At 34.8% G+C, this 20,158-nt stretch overlaps 2 protein-coding genes across 3 annotated transcripts in view; one reads left to right on the plus strand and one right to left on the minus strand.

Annotated features, from left to right (window-relative positions):
- The window catches only part of LOC117124128 (kynurenine 3-monooxygenase-like), a gene marked incomplete at its 5' end in the record, with an annotated part of 18,792 nt that extends 10,478 nt beyond the window's left edge, over positions 1–8,314 (plus strand). For both annotated transcript variants that reach the window (XM_033270258.1, XM_033270260.1), the window contains 5 exon segments: positions 464–553; positions 1,355–1,412; positions 1,739–1,821; positions 3,680–3,841; positions 6,225–8,314. In XM_033270258.1, coding sequence (XP_033126149.1) covers positions 464–553; positions 1,355–1,412; positions 1,739–1,821; positions 3,680–3,841; positions 6,225–6,320 — 489 coding nt within the window.
- A 173-nt stretch (positions 8,315–8,487) lies between these two features.
- Positions 8,488–12,923, minus strand: LOC117124127. The gene is made up of 2 exons (XM_033270257.1): positions 10,016–12,923; positions 8,488–9,667 (listed from the first exon to the last, which is right to left on the minus strand). Exons 1-2 carry the CDS (start codon positions 12,860–12,862, stop codon positions 9,629–9,631), a joined length of 2,886 nt encoding a protein of 961 aa, XP_033126148.1. The 5' UTR covers positions 12,863–12,923; the 3' UTR covers positions 8,488–9,628.
- Positions 12,924–20,158: the final 7,235 nt, after the last annotated feature.

Raw genomic sequence — 20,158 nt, forward strand, 5'->3', positions numbered from 1 at the left:
GCCAATGCATCCTGCCTTAACCGATTGGCCATTCAACTCGCATTTAAAGCTTATTACTCATATAGATGTGATGGCGTCATATATTGCCATTTTATGTTGTTTAAAATTTTATGTCATTTCTTGCCATAAGAGAGTGGAAAAAACATAATAAAGTTTTGTTTTCTTATGTATCAAAATGCTTTTGCTGAAAGCATCTAGGAGAAAATAGAAATAAAATGTTGTTGATGAAAGTAAATAGTATAGTAATCGGATTGATAAATGCTTTATTATTTTATAATTAAGGAATAAATATTATTTTGGAAGATTTCAAGGCAGTGGTGGGCACAATAACAATTTTTTTTTTCTGAAATCTCCCTTTTTTTTGACAGCATGTGCGCTAATTGAAATTTATTATTATTGGTGGCTTACATTTTCCTGAAACAGAATAATTGTTGAGCCTAATTTGTTGTTTTATTCCATGCAGTGTTGGCCCTATCATGTTGGTAACAATGCTGTGATTCTAGGTGATGCAGCCCATGCAATGGTCCCATTCTATGGTCAAGGAATGAATTGTGTAAGTGAACTAAAATCAACATCACTATGTACACAGTTAAATAGATATCATAGACTTGCATATTCATGACATGAATGTAATGTTGTTATACTTTTAATATATCTGTTTTAAATTTTAGTGGTATACACTGTTAGTTGCACATGGGTCTGTAGGGTGGTAAGCACTTAGCTAGGGGGGTTTAAATTATTATTAAAAAGTGCCATTTGCATGGAAGTTGTTGGAACTCCAGTATTAGAAATTTGGCATTTTTATTGCCATTTCTGGACATCTGAGGTGTTAGACCTAGGCCTATATCTTTAAAATTTAGCCCAGCCATGGTGTGACTGATGTGGGTAAGGTCTCAAAGTGCCTTTTTGTTAACAATTAGAACCCTCCCCCCTTTAAAAAATCCTACCTACGGGCTTGGGTACCAGCATCTGTAAGTCCCTGAACATCGACACAAATATCCTCAGAACTGCTGATTTTTTCAGGTCCTTGGCCCAACTTAAACTTCAAAGCCGGGCACTCTCTGCCACGTGCAATGGATCGTTTGAATGATGATCCACTCAGACTGCCATCGACAATCAGCAGGCATGGTCACGTCATCCAGCACTCACATGGGGTTTTAGTTAGATTTGTTTAAAAACCATCATACGACGCAATGTGTACCCAGCTTAACTGTCCCACACCTCCTTTACCCAGTAGTAATATAAATTGGGCAACACAATTTCTTTTTGGCTTTATTATTGGGATTTTTTTAACGTTTTGTGGTTTGTACAGTAGTAATTATTATTTTTGGTATTTACTGTTGTGTTATTTTAGGGTTTGGAAGATTGCCTTGTTTTAGATGAAATGCTTGGCGCTTATGGTGATGACCTTGGTATGTACATTTTTTTAAATTATGAATTTATAATGTGTAATGTAGGGATATTTAATAGAAGTTATAAATAATTTACGGATTTGTCTGTAAAGGGGCCAGTGGAGCTCTGGGGGTAGTGCACAGTACCCCCTATTGGGTAAGAAGCCAACCACTGAAATGCATACTTAATAATCTGTTCACTAAATGACAAAAATAACCATCTTCCTAATGATTGTTAAATATTTTTTATTATGTCATTTTTGAATACTTGATGCTAGAGTATGAACATTTTGCAGTACATATTGTTTATAGTACTGTAATGTTTTTTTTTTTCACTATATTTACAGGAAAAGCATTAACATGTTATTCAATAAAGAGGAATCCTGATGTTAAGGCCATCTGTGATCTTGCTATGTACAACTACGTAGAGGTGAGATTACATAAATGGTTGAAGTAAATACAGTAAAACGTCCAATTTATGAACGCCGATTTTACGAATAGTCGATTTTACGAATGGTCTTTGCCCCGGATGACGTCATTACCAATCAATTAATTACCGTAAAAAAAAGTCTGATTGCGGATGTTGTACATAGTGATAATGTATATTTTTTTTGATAAAATCAAGTTTGTTGTCATTAATAGTTCGATATTTTCTTCCTTTTATGGTGCAATAATCACTATAATAATGTAATAAACCTAACCAGAACAATGAACTACCAACGCAAGTGTCATCGGATTGAGCGCACATGTTTACGATGACGAACGAGAGTGTTGGGGTCACCAACTTATGCATGTAAACAATACAATGCGGCATTCTAACATCTGCAAAGAACACGATAGAAAGGTCCATAAAAGATACAAGTGTTTGAATAAGAGTTTAAATAACATGTTGTTAAGTGGAAGAATGCCAGCGATTGAAATAATTTGGTTTTTATCGAAGGTAAATTTAGCTGTCATTTTGTACTAGGCATGGCTGCCATCAGCCTATGGGCACTCAATGGCAGGCGAAAGCTAGGCCTAGGTATTGGAAATTGACACCCGATCTAGTTTACAAATTTTTCTATTTACTAAAACCCCTTGGTACCAAGGAGTACGTAAAATGGACGTTTTACTGTATTGTAATTTATATTCTGTAAATTAAGAGTGAGCTACCTGAAGTCAATCAAATTAACTTGCTAGCTCAGTCCATAAAGCTACAAGAGGTATGTCAGATAGTGCTTCAGCCCACTAATCTTTGATCAAAATAACATCTTATAGAATTAGTGACCAAAGATGATGTCATCGCGATTTTGCCGAGTGGGTATGAATTTGTAAACATTGGGCAAAAAGCTATGCTAATGCATTGAGCAGAGTCAAAAGTGGTGTATATCAAATTGTCTAAAATTTAATGAAGTTTAAGCATGGAAGATACTTTTTATAACAACGTATACATTTTGAATAATTCGTAGATTCATGACACTAAGGTTGATTTGATATAAATTTCCATTCAAATCAAATCAACCTTAGTCTCATGAATCTACGGTTGATTTGATTTGATTTAAATTTCCATTCAAACTAAAAATATGAAGAGTTTTGAGAGGCCTTCTTGGAGGCCTAGGCCAGTCGCTTGCGAGACTTTCCACAGTAAATGCTGACTATGGCGATAGCTGTTGATTTAGAGGTACAGTACATTCAGCTTAAATACTGTCACCAAGTAATTTTGTTGCAATATCTGTATGAAATGTTTAAACTACTGGACAAACTTAAATTGCTGAATTGTAGAATAAGATGTTTCTTTTCACTACGATGACCAATGAGTCAGAAGAATGTTGTTTGTATGACTCTCTAGTCTAGGGCTAGCTCTGTGTTCATGTTTTCCATCTGTTTATTTCACTCCATTCCTAATTTAACGAGTCAAAAGTATGATGTTTATTAAAGAAATATTTACCAAGGCTTTTCGATAAGTTATTTACGATAAAATGTACAAATAAATAAGTTTGAGGATTTTGAAAACTGTTGAAATTTACTCGAGCGGAGGCTTATTATTGTGTTGAAAAAACTGCCATCTAGAGGTTTGTTTTGATGTTGTACCTACTATAACAGCTTTGGTTTGGTGACTAATTCGGTCTGTTGATCAGATCAATTTGAAAAGATGTTTAACTATGAGTGTGTTTTCCATTATTTTACATTTTGGAAAGTAAATGACTGCATTTACTTATTTATAGATAGGTTTGATTGATTGAAATGTATACATTTCATTTGATTAAAATTAAAATGAATTAAATTCATTCATGATTTGTTTTTGACAGATGAGAGATCTGGTGAATTCCAGGTGGTTCGTGTTTCGTAAGAAAATCGATAGTATTCTTCATTTCTTTATGCCAAATTCCTACATCCCTCTCTACACTATGGTGTCGTTCACAAGGATGCGTTACCACCATGTCATCAACAAATGGAAATCTCAGAGCAAGGTATGCAAGGCTCATGATTGTATTCAGTATTGTAAATCATTTGATATTGTGCGCTACCCCTGTTAATTCCAGGGTCCGAGGTTGAAAGAATCCACTTCAAGGAGATGTAGTTAATATGTTTTATTACTTTTGACTATAAGGATAGTAATAATACAAAGAACTTGTCTAGAATCATCCTAATCTGATGCATTATATTGGCCTGCTACATTATCACAAATTTAGTTTAAAGCATGTATGTAACAAAGACACACAACATTCGTAAATAAAGTGTGCTAAATCAGTTCTCCTTTAATGAAGCAAAGTTATGACCAAAATTGTATTGTCTTTATTTATTGACAGTTTTGATTTAAAAAAATTTATTATAGGGCATTAGGACATTTTTTTTATGTCATTGTATTGCTTATAATAAGGCCAAAAAAAATTGTTGTGTTGCCCTTAAATGGAAAAAATGGAATGGAAAACTGCCCCTCCCCTGACAGTTTTTACCGGGCTGACCAAGCCGTCGTACCGGGCTGGGTAATAAGAGAAAAGAAAGAGGGGAGAGGGAGGGAAAGAGAAAAGAAAAAAAGAAAAGGAAAGAAAAAGAAAAATAAAGACAAGAAAGGAAGATATCATAATGACCAGACTCACAACACCCTGCAACCCTTCTCCACTTCAAAAACTGTCATAACTCCTTTGATCTATGCTGCCCGATGGCTTAACCACTGGGGGACAAGGGGAAAATATCTATCTTTGAAAAATCTTCCCCACCCCTTTATAAATGCCCATTTTCATCCCCTGAAAGTGCCTAAAAAACCTCAAATTTCGCGTGCATTTCTTGTTAGCATGGGTCAATTTCCTCTAAAAGTTGCACATTTTAGGGAGTTTTGATCAATTCCAACGAAATTAGAATTAAAACAACATTTCTGTGACAGTCTTTTGAAGTGTGTAAAACTCCATTTTATCCCATACATAGTCAAAATATTGGGGGGGATGATACAATGGACCATCCCCCCCTTGTCAAATATTGGGGGGAGATATATCCCCCATCCCCCTGGATCTACGCCTATGTGTGGCTTGCCAGCTCAGCGCAAAAGATCCGATGTTGCGTGCATACATCGTTGTCGTCACGCTCAGTTCTCAAAATTATGCCTTCTATTTTACCGATTTTATGCGTGCTTTGTAAAAATACATGTCTGTTTTAGATATTATGTTCTAAATGTTGATTTTGGAAGTGGTATTTCTCGAATCTGTACTTAAATAAAAGGAAAGCCTTTAAACAAAATTATAAATTAAAAAAAATGCTGACCCGATATTTTGAACAATTTTTGTCGGTCGCGGAGGGTAACACAACATATTTTTTTTTTTTGCCTAATAGTAAATCTCATGATAGTTACAGTAGAACCTTGATTTTACGTACGGAACGGGACCTGAGGGCGTACATACACTGCACTGGGTGAGCCAACCAATTAGCATTCGTGTACGTGAAACAGCAAGCACATGCACTGCACTGGGCGAGCCAACCAATTAGCGTTCGTGTACGAAACTATGCCTACCCAGCTTCGTGTAGAAAATTCGACCAGACAAGTTTTCCACACTAACGAGGAAAGCAATTATTGTGAGCACCATCGGTAGTTGTTCATCTCACTCAGTTCACATGGTTTTAGATTATAGCAACCCGGTACAGGGGTGTATCCAGGATTTTTCTGGGTGGGCCATGATCATAATTTTTTGGACCTCTTAGAGGAAGACAGAAAAATTTGTTACAGCGCCACCAGCTTGAAGCGGATGGGAGGCACATTTTCAGAATTGCTGGAAATGAGATAGATTATGTCACGCAGTTGGCAAGGTCTTTGGACCCATTGCTGGTACCTCATCAATGCTTTTTCATTTATGTCATTGGGAAAAGGCCCCAGAAAAAAAATGTCTTTGGAAAAAATGTGGACCTTTGAAATTTGCATACACCCATGCGGTATTAGACTCAATCAACATTGCTGTTTAATGTAAATATGTTGCATTTTATGGTTTGTTTATTGCTATAGTTTATTGTTATAGTCATTTTACTTATGGTTGCTCTGAAAAGGGCTGTTTGTTTTGAATATTTTCTGGGTTTTTGATGACGTCATCGTCGATACGAGGCGTACGTAAAACCAAGGGTTTGTATAACTAGGGTACGTAAAAACAAGGTTCTACTGTACTTTGGTATGCAATCCCATTTCAATTACCATTCGGATACTCCATCAACTGACCATACACTTTTATTATCCTCGACTGCCTTTGTTCAAAACTAGTATTAAGTTTCTACTGATATCTATTTTCCATTAGATTAAAAATAAAAATTGAAAAAATTATCAAATATGAAAATAAATTATATAAATTTAATATCCTAATATTTTCTTTTCAGATGATAGATTCAGCACTGATTGTGTTGTTCCTTGCGAGTATTTTGGCACCAACCACATACTTTGCCTCAAGGAAGCAACAATGGAGGTTATGGTGATAAGTTAGGTTCATTCCTAAAAGTATCAGGATAAACTGCATTCTCTGCCTGTACATAATGGCATATATAGTAGATTTGAGAAAGGGGTAGATATTAGAGGGCGAAGTCGAGTAATTGCTTCAACTGCCTGTAAATGCTTATGTGTATTTTTGTTTGTATATAGTTTATGTGACCTTATGTTACCATCTTTAATGCAGAAAAGCAGTCACAATATATATTTTTAATGTATTTTTATTTATGAAATACTCGCACCTAGGAATAAAAGAGCACAACCACATCACAGCCCTACACTTAAATGTCTACTGATGAAAAAGTTGGGAGTTTTTCATGAACAGTGTAAATCTTGATATGTCAATGTTGATATATATATATATATATCCAAGGGTTCAGGGTGGCACCAGTTGGGGGGGGGGTGCATACGGAGGGTTAGGGCCCCGTCTGGGAGAGTCACCCTCCCCACCCATCAACATCCAACCATGTCCACTTACTGTCTTGTCAGGCTGTCACCCCCAAACACCTCTAATACTACAGTGAACTAACAGATACAGAAGTTTTATCATAAGTGGTGTATTACAATCTTGATCAAAATATAGATTTGCCATAGCAAGATGAAGTCTGCGATTATGGGGAACCTGATGGTGGATTTTGATTTATTCACTGAATTCATTCCATAAAATACAAAACAATATGAGTGACGAGTATTAAAAAAAGCGCAAAGCTTAGTACAAGTTAGACCTGTTAAGTTAGAAAAAAAGACTTATCTATTGAGTAGGCCAGTGGTTCCCAACCTTTTTGCTTTTTGCTGACCCCTCTGGACATGCCAAAATTTTCACCGACCCCATGTCCAACTAGTACTCATTGTCCATATCCCAACAATAGGATTAGGCCTACAGATAGAAGATGATTCGCCACAAAAGTACAACATTGAACAGTGGTAAATCCTGAAATTCGAAATAGAAACCACCTCAACCCCACCATGGTTGGGGCTGAGGTGTCTATGTCACTTCTAGATATTAAATTTGAAGGTAATTTTCTTTTTATCCCCATCCAAAATTTAGGGCGATTCATAGTTTATATTCTGCCAATAGGATTATGGATAGAAGATGATTTGCCAAATTATGACATCTTGGAATTCAGGAGGGGAGGGGTACGACTGTAAATTTGACATAAGGTATTTACACTACCTCAGCCCCACCCTGGTTGGGGCTGAGGTAGGAAATTTTTATGTTTATGGCACTTTTGTGTAGATGGCTGGAAATGTTATCCCCCATTTACTTTTAATTTTGTCAAGTTTTGGGCTCCCTCCTGATTTTTAAAATTTATTCAATATCCAGGTAAAAGCAATAAAAGAGAGATAACATGGAAACAAGATGTACATTACGTGAGGATTGTCACTATCAAGTGACTCTCCTATACTGAAAATCTTTAAATAGAAAATACATTAAAAAACTAATTTAAAAGATTCTATCAGATCACCCAAAAAAATATTAGAATTAAAATATAATGCCAATTAAAACAATTTACAGTGAACCTAGTCATGCCTGTCAAAGATATTTCATTATTGTCAAGGTATGATCACACTAAAGACAAAAAAAAATAATGGTATCAAGTTGTTCTAGTAATCTAGCAGCCTACAACATTTTTGCGGTCCCCCACATTTTTCGCAGTCCCCCTGTGTATCCCTTTGACTTAGCGGACCCCCAAATTATTTTAGTGGACCCTTAAGGGGACCCCCGGACCCCAGGTAGGGAACCATTGGAGTAGGCAGTGGTATTTCAGAAATCTTTAATGGTTGATCTTTGAACTGTCTTCTGTAATGCAGTATACTATGTACATAATTAAAAAGTGTGTACCAGAGTACTGGTAACAAATATTTGGAATATGTACAGCATCATGAAGGTAGACTGATATCTGTACAGAAAAAGAAAACGTGAGCCTCATTTATTCTATTACAACTAGTACACTATTAAAAAAACAACACTGAAGTTACAGTACATTGTAGTTTATTTTATTCTTTATTTCTACAAAATATTTGTACAGTTCACTGTCTTTCATATTACAGGGTAGTTTTCTACTTTATACTTATTTTTACTATTATTAATTTTAAAAAGTTTAAAAATCTATACATTAGGGGTTTTCTCTAAAATATTTTAGAGCTATTTTAGTATACTTGCTTCGTGAAGTTTTCATGTTAGAGCTTATTATGTATTATACATCCTACTTATTCTATTTTACAAGTGCTTTTTTTTTCTGCTTGCTCTTCAAAAATTTGGTAGAAATAACCAATTGAATAAAAAAAAATGTTTTCACACTTTCATTTGTCTATTTATGAAGAACTTGCTCTTAATTATTGTAATTATAATTTTGTTACCGGAGTAAGACAACAAAAATTGTTATTCTTTCATGTCTAGCAAAGTTAAGCTGGACAATCACTATTGTGTCGTAGGACGAATGCAAATCTGTTCCTATGAGCGCTAGAAGATGCAATGTTGTCAGTGTCAGTCTGAATGCATTGTCAATAAAAACGATCCATTGCACGCATGTTTTGGCGTTGTTTTCCCAATAGAATGGCGTCAGCCGATGACCGTTACGTGCAGGAAGTACCTGGCTTAACATCTCAAAATCTGTAGCAATTCCTGTGCTTTATTGACTTATATACAGAAACTATCTATTGATTAACTTTAAAAGTAACCAAACTAAATACAATTACATGGATTAACAAATTATAAATGTAATAACTAAACATAATTTAATAAACATTATTAAGTATATTAATAGTTTAGTTCCTTTTATTTACATCAAAATCACAGCCAATTCTGAATTACATGATATTTACAAAAATATAGGCTAAGGGCAAATTGAAAAATTTATTAGATTATCACTCCCGCCCGTATCAAAAATTTGGTACTGTAAATATTGATGCGGAATTAAAAAAAAAAATTTTTTTTGCCGCATCAATTATTTTAACAGCATAAAAATACAATGCAATTTTGTGACTTCAAATACATTTTCTTCAAAAAACTATAAAATCTCCCTCATCAATTTTCTTTTTTTTTAAAAGAGTGATATAACAATCATATTAATAACGATATCAAAAAAGTAAATCAATGTTTAATTGCAGTAAGTACTGTAAAGCAAAAAAGAAAAAAAAGGGAGGAGGTGGGGGGGTTTGGCAAATCATAAAATGTATACCTCATAAGTAGAATTAAATAACAAAAACATTGCAAAACAGCAGAAAATAAGCTAGTCACATTCATTGTTGTTTTTCAGGTGTGACCACAATGTTTCATCATCCATTTCACGAATGTCTAGTCTTGTTTTTTCTTGCATGTGCATGTCACAATTATCTGTAATGAAGAAATAATTAATAATTATATTTTCCTCAAGTAAAGTTGGTATACAACAAAGTTCAACTTTCTCTTTACAACAAGTGTACAAAACCTTACAATATACTGTACATTATTTCATGGAAAGTTCAAAAAAAAAATTCTACATAAAAAAAAAAAAAGATGTAGTGCATTGAACTGGACTTGGGTATGCAAAGTATAGAATGACTTGCATTAAGTTGAATATGAGAAATGGATATTAATGAGTACTATATTTCAAACAACCAAAATACTGGTACACTTTATTGTCGTTCACATTGTAAATGATTTACATGAATACAAGAACTTAAGTTCAATACCCCATCTCACCTTTTCCTTGGTTACTTCAACAGTGTGGAAGATGTCTGGCACTATTTTTTGTACTTCTTTACCAAGATCAAGAGAGGTGGTAAGCAAGGCACCACAATCCATACACAAGTGTCCAAAGTTGATTAGATTATCATTTGCTTTTGTACCACGAGTCGAAACAAAAATCTGCTCTATTTCTGCTTTGATTTTGAATGCTACATTCAGTGCACTAAAAGGGTCTTCGCACTTTATCAATATTTTTAGCACATCACTTTCAAATATTTTGAATCTGGGACCTTTCTCATTTGCTTTCCGTACACGTATGACATATCGACACTTGCTACTTTCTTTAAACTCAGCTGCATTATGAAAGGTCCTGTCTTGCTGTATGTTGTCTAACCTTGGAAGGAGATGCAAGAAGACATACTCAGCACGAAAGACTTTAAATGTTGCATACAATACAACTGATATCCCTGTTGGCTCAATTTCTGATACTTCGCATTCAGGGAGTTTACACATAAGACGGAACTTATGCTCACCACATGCCAACAAAATCTCTTTTCTTATCAAAACATCTATCATCATGTCAGTATATTTGTCCTCAATGTTAAATTGATGGAAGATATGCATTAAAAATTGCCTTTCAACAATACCATATTCTTCCAAGACATCCCATTGTTCGGCAAAGGCCCGTTCTCTTTCATGTCGCGGGGGTATATTTACCAACATTCTAACCACATCCACAAGTATTTGAAGATCAGTGATTACATAATCATCATTGTCAGCTTTTAAAGGTTCATAAAATATGTCACCAGAACGATTGAAGAATGCAAGAATGTTACCGACTTCTATTCTTTTTGCCTCTTCTATATTTTTCTTGCTTTTTCCATGTTCTTGTGCCAATTTTCCTAGTTCATCTTCACTTCCTTCTAATTCTACTTCAAGTTTGCACTGCTTAACAATGTCTTCTCTTAGTGAACTTTTTTTGATAACATATTTATTTAGTTGACGTTTTGATGAAATTATGCGTTGGAATAGATGATATCTAATTGGCCATTTTTTCTTTACAAATGGAAGTTCATTTGTTTCCTCTTCAATGACCATCTGGAGGAATGCCCTTTCTGGGTCTGCCTCATTTTCATTTTCAATAAAAAATACCATCCTTCCTGTGGATGTGTTGAACTTTAATAGGCGGCCATATTGTGAATAAAGTTCGTCTTCAAGTTCCTTAGATAGTATTGTACATTGTTCATCATTTAAACAGTTTTTATGCGTTCCAATTAAAAAGACGACAGAATTTTCTTTATTTGCGTGGATTGCTACCGACTGAACCCAAAATTGGACACGTTCAACAATACCCCGTGAATTTTTATTTCTATTTCTTATGAATTTATTTGCATCAAAAACCACAAGGAAGACTCCCTGTCTTGGAATAAATATGTGATGAGTATCGTAATATATTTGTTGGCCTGCAAAATCGCAAATAATCCATCGCTTATCATCAGGTGGATCATGAGAACAACCAAACTCATATTCTGCTACAGCAACATTTAAACGTGACATGGGGATGTCAGTTTCACCTTTCATCCATAAATATATCTCTAAAGCCATAAACACTACGATACTGATAATATCTTCTAATATTTTCATTTTAAAATCAGTTATTAAAAAATATACCCATATCAAGGAAAATAAAATCCCAATGATTACTCCACTTCCAAGTAAAATAAAAAAATGTGGCATCTGTAAAAAAAATATCAATGGGCGCCCCAGTGAAATCAACTGAATGGTGTGTGTATTCATCCAAGAGTAGGTGTATAAGATTTGAAGAAGGAATACAGTAAGCTCTAAACTGAGAGCAACAATGTTAGATTTAGTTACGATTATCAGAACCATGAAAACCATTAGGTAAATAGTATGTGCCATATTTGAGAAGTTACATATAAGAAAATGGCGAATTAAATATTCAATAACAAAAAATGTTATAAAAACTTCTGATTGCCTATTCAATATAAACTTCTGATATTGATGACTAAATTGGTCGATAGGCAGTTCATGTAAATCTTGATGAATCATGAGAGCAATTCCCAGTAAAATTCCCCTGCTAATAATGAGAACACTTTCAAGTAAAATTCCCCTGTAAAAAACAAGGATGCTTGAAGCAATTTTGACAAAAATTCCATCATAAAGTAATAAAATTAACACGTAATATGAAACCTGTCCTACCAGTGGTCCACAAAATGGAGTGTTTTCGATCATTGATGCAAAAATGGCGATCACTAAATGTTTTAGCATTCTGAAAAAAGAAATTCCTCCACTCATAATACAAACCTGATAATATAACAGAGCTTTGGGCAGTGCAAAATTCAACCGTACGGAATTGATAGGGGAAATTTGTACTGAAGGCCAAAAAAGATTCAGTAAAATAGTAGGCATAATAACTAAACCAGCGTGTAGGACTCTTTGGTACCAATGTGTATGCATAAACATTTCTCCACGGGAGTGCAATGAAAGTGGCTCAAATTTGTTTTCAGTTTCAAAATGTTCCATTATAGTCACATGAGAAGCAAGTTTTTCAAAATCATCACCTGATGATCTAATTTTTTTCCAGTTGCGAGTTACATTGGTTATTTCGATGCCCTCCGTTCTAGACATGATCTCTTGGAATCCGTCTCCACATAGACGTTTTCGCGTTGACGTTTTCCCAGCGCCCGCGTCACCGATAATCAACACTTTGGCGCGATTGAATGGTAGCTCCGCTGTAATTCCATACCGCTTGTATTTCCTTCGAATACGCTTTTGCGACGCTTGATATATGCTCTTCGTGAAAAAAAACACGAGCAAAAAACACATCCATGAAAACTCCATTATTACTGTTATACAGTAATTACAATATCTAGGCCAATAAAAGTTTGACAGATCAACAGAAAATAAGGGCAAACACTGTAGTAACTAAATCCATTTGATCATGGGGAAAAAACCAAAGATACTAGAACACAAGATAGAGTTCTCTACAGAAAAAAGTGTTCCACCGAAATGCATGGTGGAATACAAACAATGGGGCGCCGCGTACGGCTGGATCCAAAAAATTCTGCCACCATTACATAACTGTGAATACATAATCTTTTTTGGCAGAGGTTAAAATCGTTGCCATTATCCATAAGATACAAACAAGTAGGCATAAATAAATAAAAACAATAAAATGACAGACACAGAAGCGTAGAATCGTATGACCGGACTCTGATTAGTAATAAGTTTTCCTCCATTAGTGGAAAAAGCAGGGCGCCGTGTGCGTTTGGATATACCTAGCAACAGAAGGGCGCCCTAAACGTCTGGACCAAGTATAGAAAACTTGCTTTATAAAAAGAAAAGGGCATACGCGTACGTCTGGACCAATTTCCGCCTCATTTTTGCTATGCGAGTGATCTATTTTGTATTTCTAGTATCTTTGGGAAAACCCAAAGTAAGGACACGTCACTTTATAGGCGACGTCAATAGAGGGACCATCACCAGAGATGAGCAATGAAAAGTGCTTTTTAGAGTAGTAGTAGTTTATACTGTAATACCAAAGAACATAGTAGTGCAACTATTGTATTGGATTGCTATTGGATAATATATAATAATGGGTTAATAATGGGTGTCTACAAAACGATGACCAAAAGACCCGAAAAACGAAGACCCACATTTTCTTTCTCCCAACCGTGATAAAATAATGAAATACAACTGTTTTTGAAATACTTTAAATAAGATAATTGAGAAATAATGGAGGTCTTCGTTTTTTGGGTCTCGTTTTGTATACACCAATATAGGGTGTCTATAAAACGAAGACCCTTGAAAATTTCACAAACAGACGTCCAAAAAATTTCGTAATTTTGATTTTGTGACAGCCTGGTGCATTATCATCAAAATGAAAGAGAAAAAATAGGGGTCTTCGTTTTTGGGTCTTCGGTCTTCGTTTTATAGACAGCCGTTTTTGTAGGCCCCCAAAATAGCGGCATACCGCTAGGCCACTTTCCCTTAGAGGGTAGCAGCGCCAAGACGCACTTTGTCACCAGTCGTGCACGTACAACATTGGTTTTGCCGCTTTGGAACTGGAATAAAGAGTAAATCATTAAATTGACTCAGATTCAGGCAATAATGTGCTAAAAAGACGAGTACTATATATACCTAGCATGAAGTGAAACATTATTTTCATCACGATTGAGAGAAAAAATGCTGGTCTTCGTTTTTCTGGTCTTCGGTCTTCGTTTTGTAGACACCCATATAGGGTGTCTAAAAAACGAAGGTACCCTTGAGTATTTCACAAACAGACGCCCAAAAAATTGCGTAATTTTGATTTTGTGAGAGCCTGGCGTATTATCATCAAAATGAAAGAGAAAAAAATAGGGGTCTTCGTTTTTGGGTCTTGGGTTTTCGTTTTATAAACACCCAAGAAGCAACATGTGTGTAGTCAGTAGTACAGAGTTTGCGTAACTAATGAAAGTTTAAATAGACTTGCTTTTACAGCCGTCTAATAAACGTCACATGCATTGTAATTGGTAAATACTGCATAGTGATTGGTAAGTACTGCATATTGTTTGGTAATACTGCATAGTGATTGGTAAGTAGGCCTACTGCATAGTGATTGGTAAGTAGGCCTACTGCATAGTGATTGCTAAGTACTGCATAGCGATGCGTTCAATACTCTGCCCCTCATCCTCATCTTCATTCTTGTCGTCGTCGTCATCCTCCTTCTCATCATCATCACCCTCCATGATGAGGATGATGATGATAAAGAGAATGATGATGAGGATAAGAAGGATGATGAGGATGATGGTGATAATGATGATTAATAAGGATGATGATGATGATGATGTTGTGGTTGATGATGACGAGGATGATGACGATAGATGATGATTTTAATGAGGATGATGTTGATATAATGACAATGATGATGATAATGAAGATGACGATGAATGATGATGAAAGGGATCCGGGGATAAGTATGAGGTTGATAATGATGAGGATAAGGATGATGATGGATGATGATGAGGATGATGATGATGATGATGATGATGAAGAAGATTAAGATGAAGATGATGAACACAACGTGTTCAAAATAAGTTTTTTTAAATTTTATTCTCGCAAATGTGGATTTGTTAGTAAAGAATTTTTAGCCCCATTAAACTTTTTGATTTAATTTTTCTTTTTAAACGTCTGAATGCAATGTACGATGAAAAAAAAATTGGGCAGTTCATTTTCCTCTTTCTGTACAACACTATCAATTACGTAATCCTGCTCTTTTTTCAATTCCAGGGGGGCGAGTCAACGTTAATAATAATAGGTTTATCAATCGTCTGCTCAAGTTATACAATTCTTTATGTAAAATTGGTTTTTCTATTGGTTATATGCACCTATTTGTTTCTAGCCGTACTTATTGTGTAACAGAGTGTATCTGGTGGTATTTGAATCTGTTCAACCATAAAGCCTCCGTGGTCTAGTGGTTATGACACTCGCCTTGACAGCGAGAGGTCGCAGGTTCGAGTCCCGCCAGAGGCATTTTATTACACAATTTCTTTATTCATTTATTTTCAGGACTACATTCGTTGAGAGCTATGCTACACGATGTATTTATTAAGTCCTTTATTCGAACACTGTATTTACCTTTCTTTGATGATTTATATATGATTTAACAGTGTTAATGGCTACTTTGATTTATGTTATATGCACCTATTTGTTTCTAGCCGTACTTATTGTGTAATAGAGTGTATCTGGTGGTATTTGAATCTGTTCAACCATGAAGCCTCCGTGGTCTAGTGGTTATGACACTCGCCTTGACAGCGAGAGGTCGCAGGTTCGAGTCCCGCCAGAGGCATTTTATTACACAATTTCTTTATTCATTTATTTACAGGACTACATTCGTTGAGAGCTATGCTACACGATGTATTTATTAAGTCCTTTATTCGAACACTATATATATATATATGTATATTATATATATATATATATATTGGGTCGAATTTGTGTGGAGGTTGAAAAATACAGGGGGAGTCTTTATGGCCCAAAATAGTGATTTTAGACCACATTGGTAATGTAATTCAACAGGCAAATTACAGTAATATTTTTAGCAAATTTCTTTTAAAAAATTTCGTAGGCATAGGGCGTAGGCCTAGCTGGGTCATTCTTCGCTAATGTGCCATTTTAGAGGTTTAGAAATCATGAAAAAAAGAAGTTTAACATTTGTAATTCTTTTATTACACATGTCATCATTATGCCACATATAGTATAACAACTATAATAAACATTCGGCACGATAATTAGGGCATTTTAAACGTTTATTTAAGCATTCAATTTTCAGTGCTGTAACATAGCAAATATTTCAAGAATCATCTCCATCACACTTTTTTGTGACGGAGATGATGATATACACATAGATGTGAATCTTAGTAAATTTGAAAGATAAATTGTATTATTTAAATATACGATAATACACAATGAACAAATAGGTTTCTAACAACATAATCCAGATCAATTATCATTTTTATTTTATATTCGTTTTTGAGGTAAGAAAACATGTATGTAAGATTCTAAGAATCAAAATTTTCTCTGTGGAGAACCCCCGGGCCCCCCTTTCTTTTTGGGATTTATGGGTTCATGCAAAAAAAAATCGTATGCAAATACTCAATTTTTTAAATGTATGTATACACACATAAGGCCTGTCTACTGTTAAAAATGGGATAAATTTACCTAACCGTTTTCAAGAGGGGAAAACCTTGAATTTTAAAGAACTTAAAAGTAATTAAGACACCTCAGAAGTCGGGAAAACTCATTTCCCGCCTTCTAGGAATCAAAATTTTCCCGGGGGAGGACCCCCTACCCCCTATCTTTTTGGGATTTATCGATTCAAAAAAAAAAAAAAACAATTCGTATCCAACTACTCATTTTTTTAAAAATGTATTTATACACACATAAGGCCTATTTACTGTAATATCAAGTGGAAAAATATACCTGGCCGTTTTCAAGAGAGGAAACCTTGAATTTTGAAGAAATTAGAAGTAATTAAAAGACACCTCAGAAGTCGGGAAAACTCATTTCACGCCTTCTAGGAATCAAAATTTTCCCGGGGGAGAACCCCCGGAACCCCTTTCTTTTTGGGATTTGGGAAAAATTACCTGACCGTTTTCAAGAGAGGAAACCTTGAATTTTGAAGAACTTAAATTAAAATCGCTATAAGATACTTCAGAAGTCGGGAAAGCTCATTTCCCACCATTTAGAAATTAACATTTTCCCGGGAAGAACCCGAACTTCCCTTTTCTCTTTGGGTTCATTGATTCATTATAATAATTTTCAAGAGGGGAAAATCTTAAATTTTGAAGAACTTAAAAGTAGTTAAAAGACACCTCAGAAGTCGGGAAAGCTCATTTCCCGCCTTATAAGAATCAAAATTTTCCCTGTGGAGAACCCCTGGGTCCCCCTTTCTTTTTGGGATTTATGGGTTCATGGAAAAAAATCGTATGCAAGTACTCTTTTTTTTTTAAATGTATGTATAGACACATAAGGCCTGTCTACTGTTAACAATGGGATAAATTTACCTGACCGTTTTCAAGAGGGGAAAACCTTGAATTTTAAAGAACTTAAAAGTAATTAAGACACCTCAGAAGTCGGGAAAACTCATTTCCCGCCTTCTAAGAATCAAAATTTTCCCGGGGGAGAACCCCCTACCCCCTATCTTTTTGGGATTTATGAAAAAAAAAACAATTCGTATCCAACTACTCATTTTTTTTAAAAATATATTTATACACACATAAGGCCATATTTACTGTAATATCAAGTGGAAAAATTTACCTGACCGTTTTCAAGAGAGGAAACTTTGAACTTTAAAGAACTTAAAAGTAATTAAAAGACACCTCAGAAGTCGGGAAAACTCATTTCCGGCCTTCTAGGAATCGAAATTTTCACGGGGGAGAACCCCCGGATCCCCCTTCTTTTTTGGGATTTATGGATCCATGGAAAAAATCGTATGCAACTATTCAATTTTTTTAATGTATGTATACACACATAAGGCCTATCTACTGTAATAACAATAGGATAAATTTACCTGACCGTTTTCAATAAAGAACTTAAAAGTAATTAAAAGACACCTCAGAAGTCGGGAAAACTCATTTCCCGCCTTCTAAGAATCAAAATTTTCCCTGTGGAGAACCCCCGGACCCCCCTTTTCTTTGGAGCTTATCGATTAATTAAAAACAGAATACGTATGCAACTACTAATTTTTAATTTTTATGTAGGCCTATGTACACACACATAAGGCCTATTTCCTGTAATAACAATGGGAAAAATTACCTGACTGTTTTCAAGAGGGGAAAACCTTGAATTTTGAAGAACTTAAAAGTAATTAAAAGACACCTCAGAAGTCGGGAAAACTCATTTCCCGCCTTCTAGATATCAAAATTTTTCCGGGGGAGAACCCCGGAACCCCCGCTCCTTTTCTTTTGAGCTTATCGATTCATTGAAACATGTACGCAACAACTAATTTATTTTAAATGTATGTATACACACATAACCGGCCTATTTATGTAATAAGAATGAGAAATTTTACCTGACCTTTTCCAAGAGGGGGAAACCTTGAATTTTGAAGAACAAAGTCATTAGAAACCCTCAGTAATAAATAAATAAAATAAATATATAAAATTAGATAATGTTGTTATATATTATAATATATCAATCACTCAAATATGCATACTAACATGGGTAAAGACTCAAACAATGAAAGAATCAATTTATCAAAAGTTGTATACAATACAATTTATTGATTATATAATTTGAAAATAAACTTTATAACTCTCCGTCTTTAATATACAATTTATAGTTTCGTTTAAAAGAATAAAATGAATCAGACTTTTGAAGGTGTTAATAAAGGTAAGCGCAAGGAAGCTAAAATGCTCTTTATAGAATTGTTTTGGTTTTAGACTTTAGATGACTAAAAGGCTATAAAACATCTCACTTGTACTCGCAATGTTTATTCAGGCCCCGAAACCTCGGACTCAGAAATACCAGGATGGTGTCCGGTGGGGGATACTTTTACATCTAAAATTTTCTTACTAGGCCTAGATTAAGTTTTTTTTTTGTTAACAATTAATTATATTATTATTTAAAATCGCTGTAATACATCACATCTCATTTTCATATTTTTTTTTAAAATTTTCTATAATTATACATGTGGATAATAATGTGAACTGATTCGAAATTGAAACTAAACAATTAAACATTTAATGTATATTAAAACGGCTGTTTTTAATATTAGGTTTATCATCTAGTACGTTATTTTACTGCACCTAAAGCAAGAATTTACTGAATAACATTTAACTGAGTTCGCCCAAAATATAATTTTAATTTCAATATGTTTTTTTTTTAAATCCAACACTATTTCCCTGATCATCAAGGCTGACACAAGACTTGAAAATAGGGCATGTGCAAAATATGTTCTATAAGGATGATTATAAATAATTAATAAATTTTACTAAATTATCGTACGTTAAAAAAAATTGCGCCCAGGGAGAGATTTTTACAGACACCCACTTCAGCCCCATCGTGGTTGGGACTAAGGAAAAATGGTATGATTATGGCACTTCTAGATTGCCGGAATGACACTCAGACAGGGGGAGACTGGCACCTCCCTCTAATCTGCCACTGCATTTTCCCAGTGGCGAAAATGGGTTCCGATGGGCCCTTTTTCGACTCGTCCTAGGCCTATACAGTCATTGCACAGGTTAAGAATGCTACAGTATATATAGAAAAATAATGGCCAAATCGCAACTTCTTTTTTAAATAATATGAAAGACAGTGTATGGCCGAAAATGATAGAAAAATAAATTGTTCAAAATTTCTTATCATTTCCATAATTATATAAAATGAGATGCTTATTCCTACATGAAAAAATAAAGTGCAAGAAACACGAACACATTGGATTTGATTGGATAGGATATAGCCCACAAAAGTCTAGAAAAAGACTTATTTCCAGTGGGGTCCTTCTGTTGGTGATTGGGCAGTACACCGGGAGACAATCCCCTACTCTACCGAAAAGTAACGTGCACATGGGCCATAAATGCACACAGGACCAACAGCTTAAACGTCTCTAAACGTTAAAGATGGTGCCCTATTGTAATTGTATTTAAGCCCTCTAGC

This window comes from Anneissia japonica, unplaced genomic scaffold, assembly GCF_011630105.1.
Source record: "Anneissia japonica isolate Jap-2015-1 unplaced genomic scaffold, ASM1163010v1 scaffold3949_len364153_cov177, whole genome shotgun sequence".
Taxonomy (NCBI): domain Eukaryota; kingdom Metazoa; phylum Echinodermata; class Crinoidea; order Comatulida; family Comatulidae; genus Anneissia; species Anneissia japonica.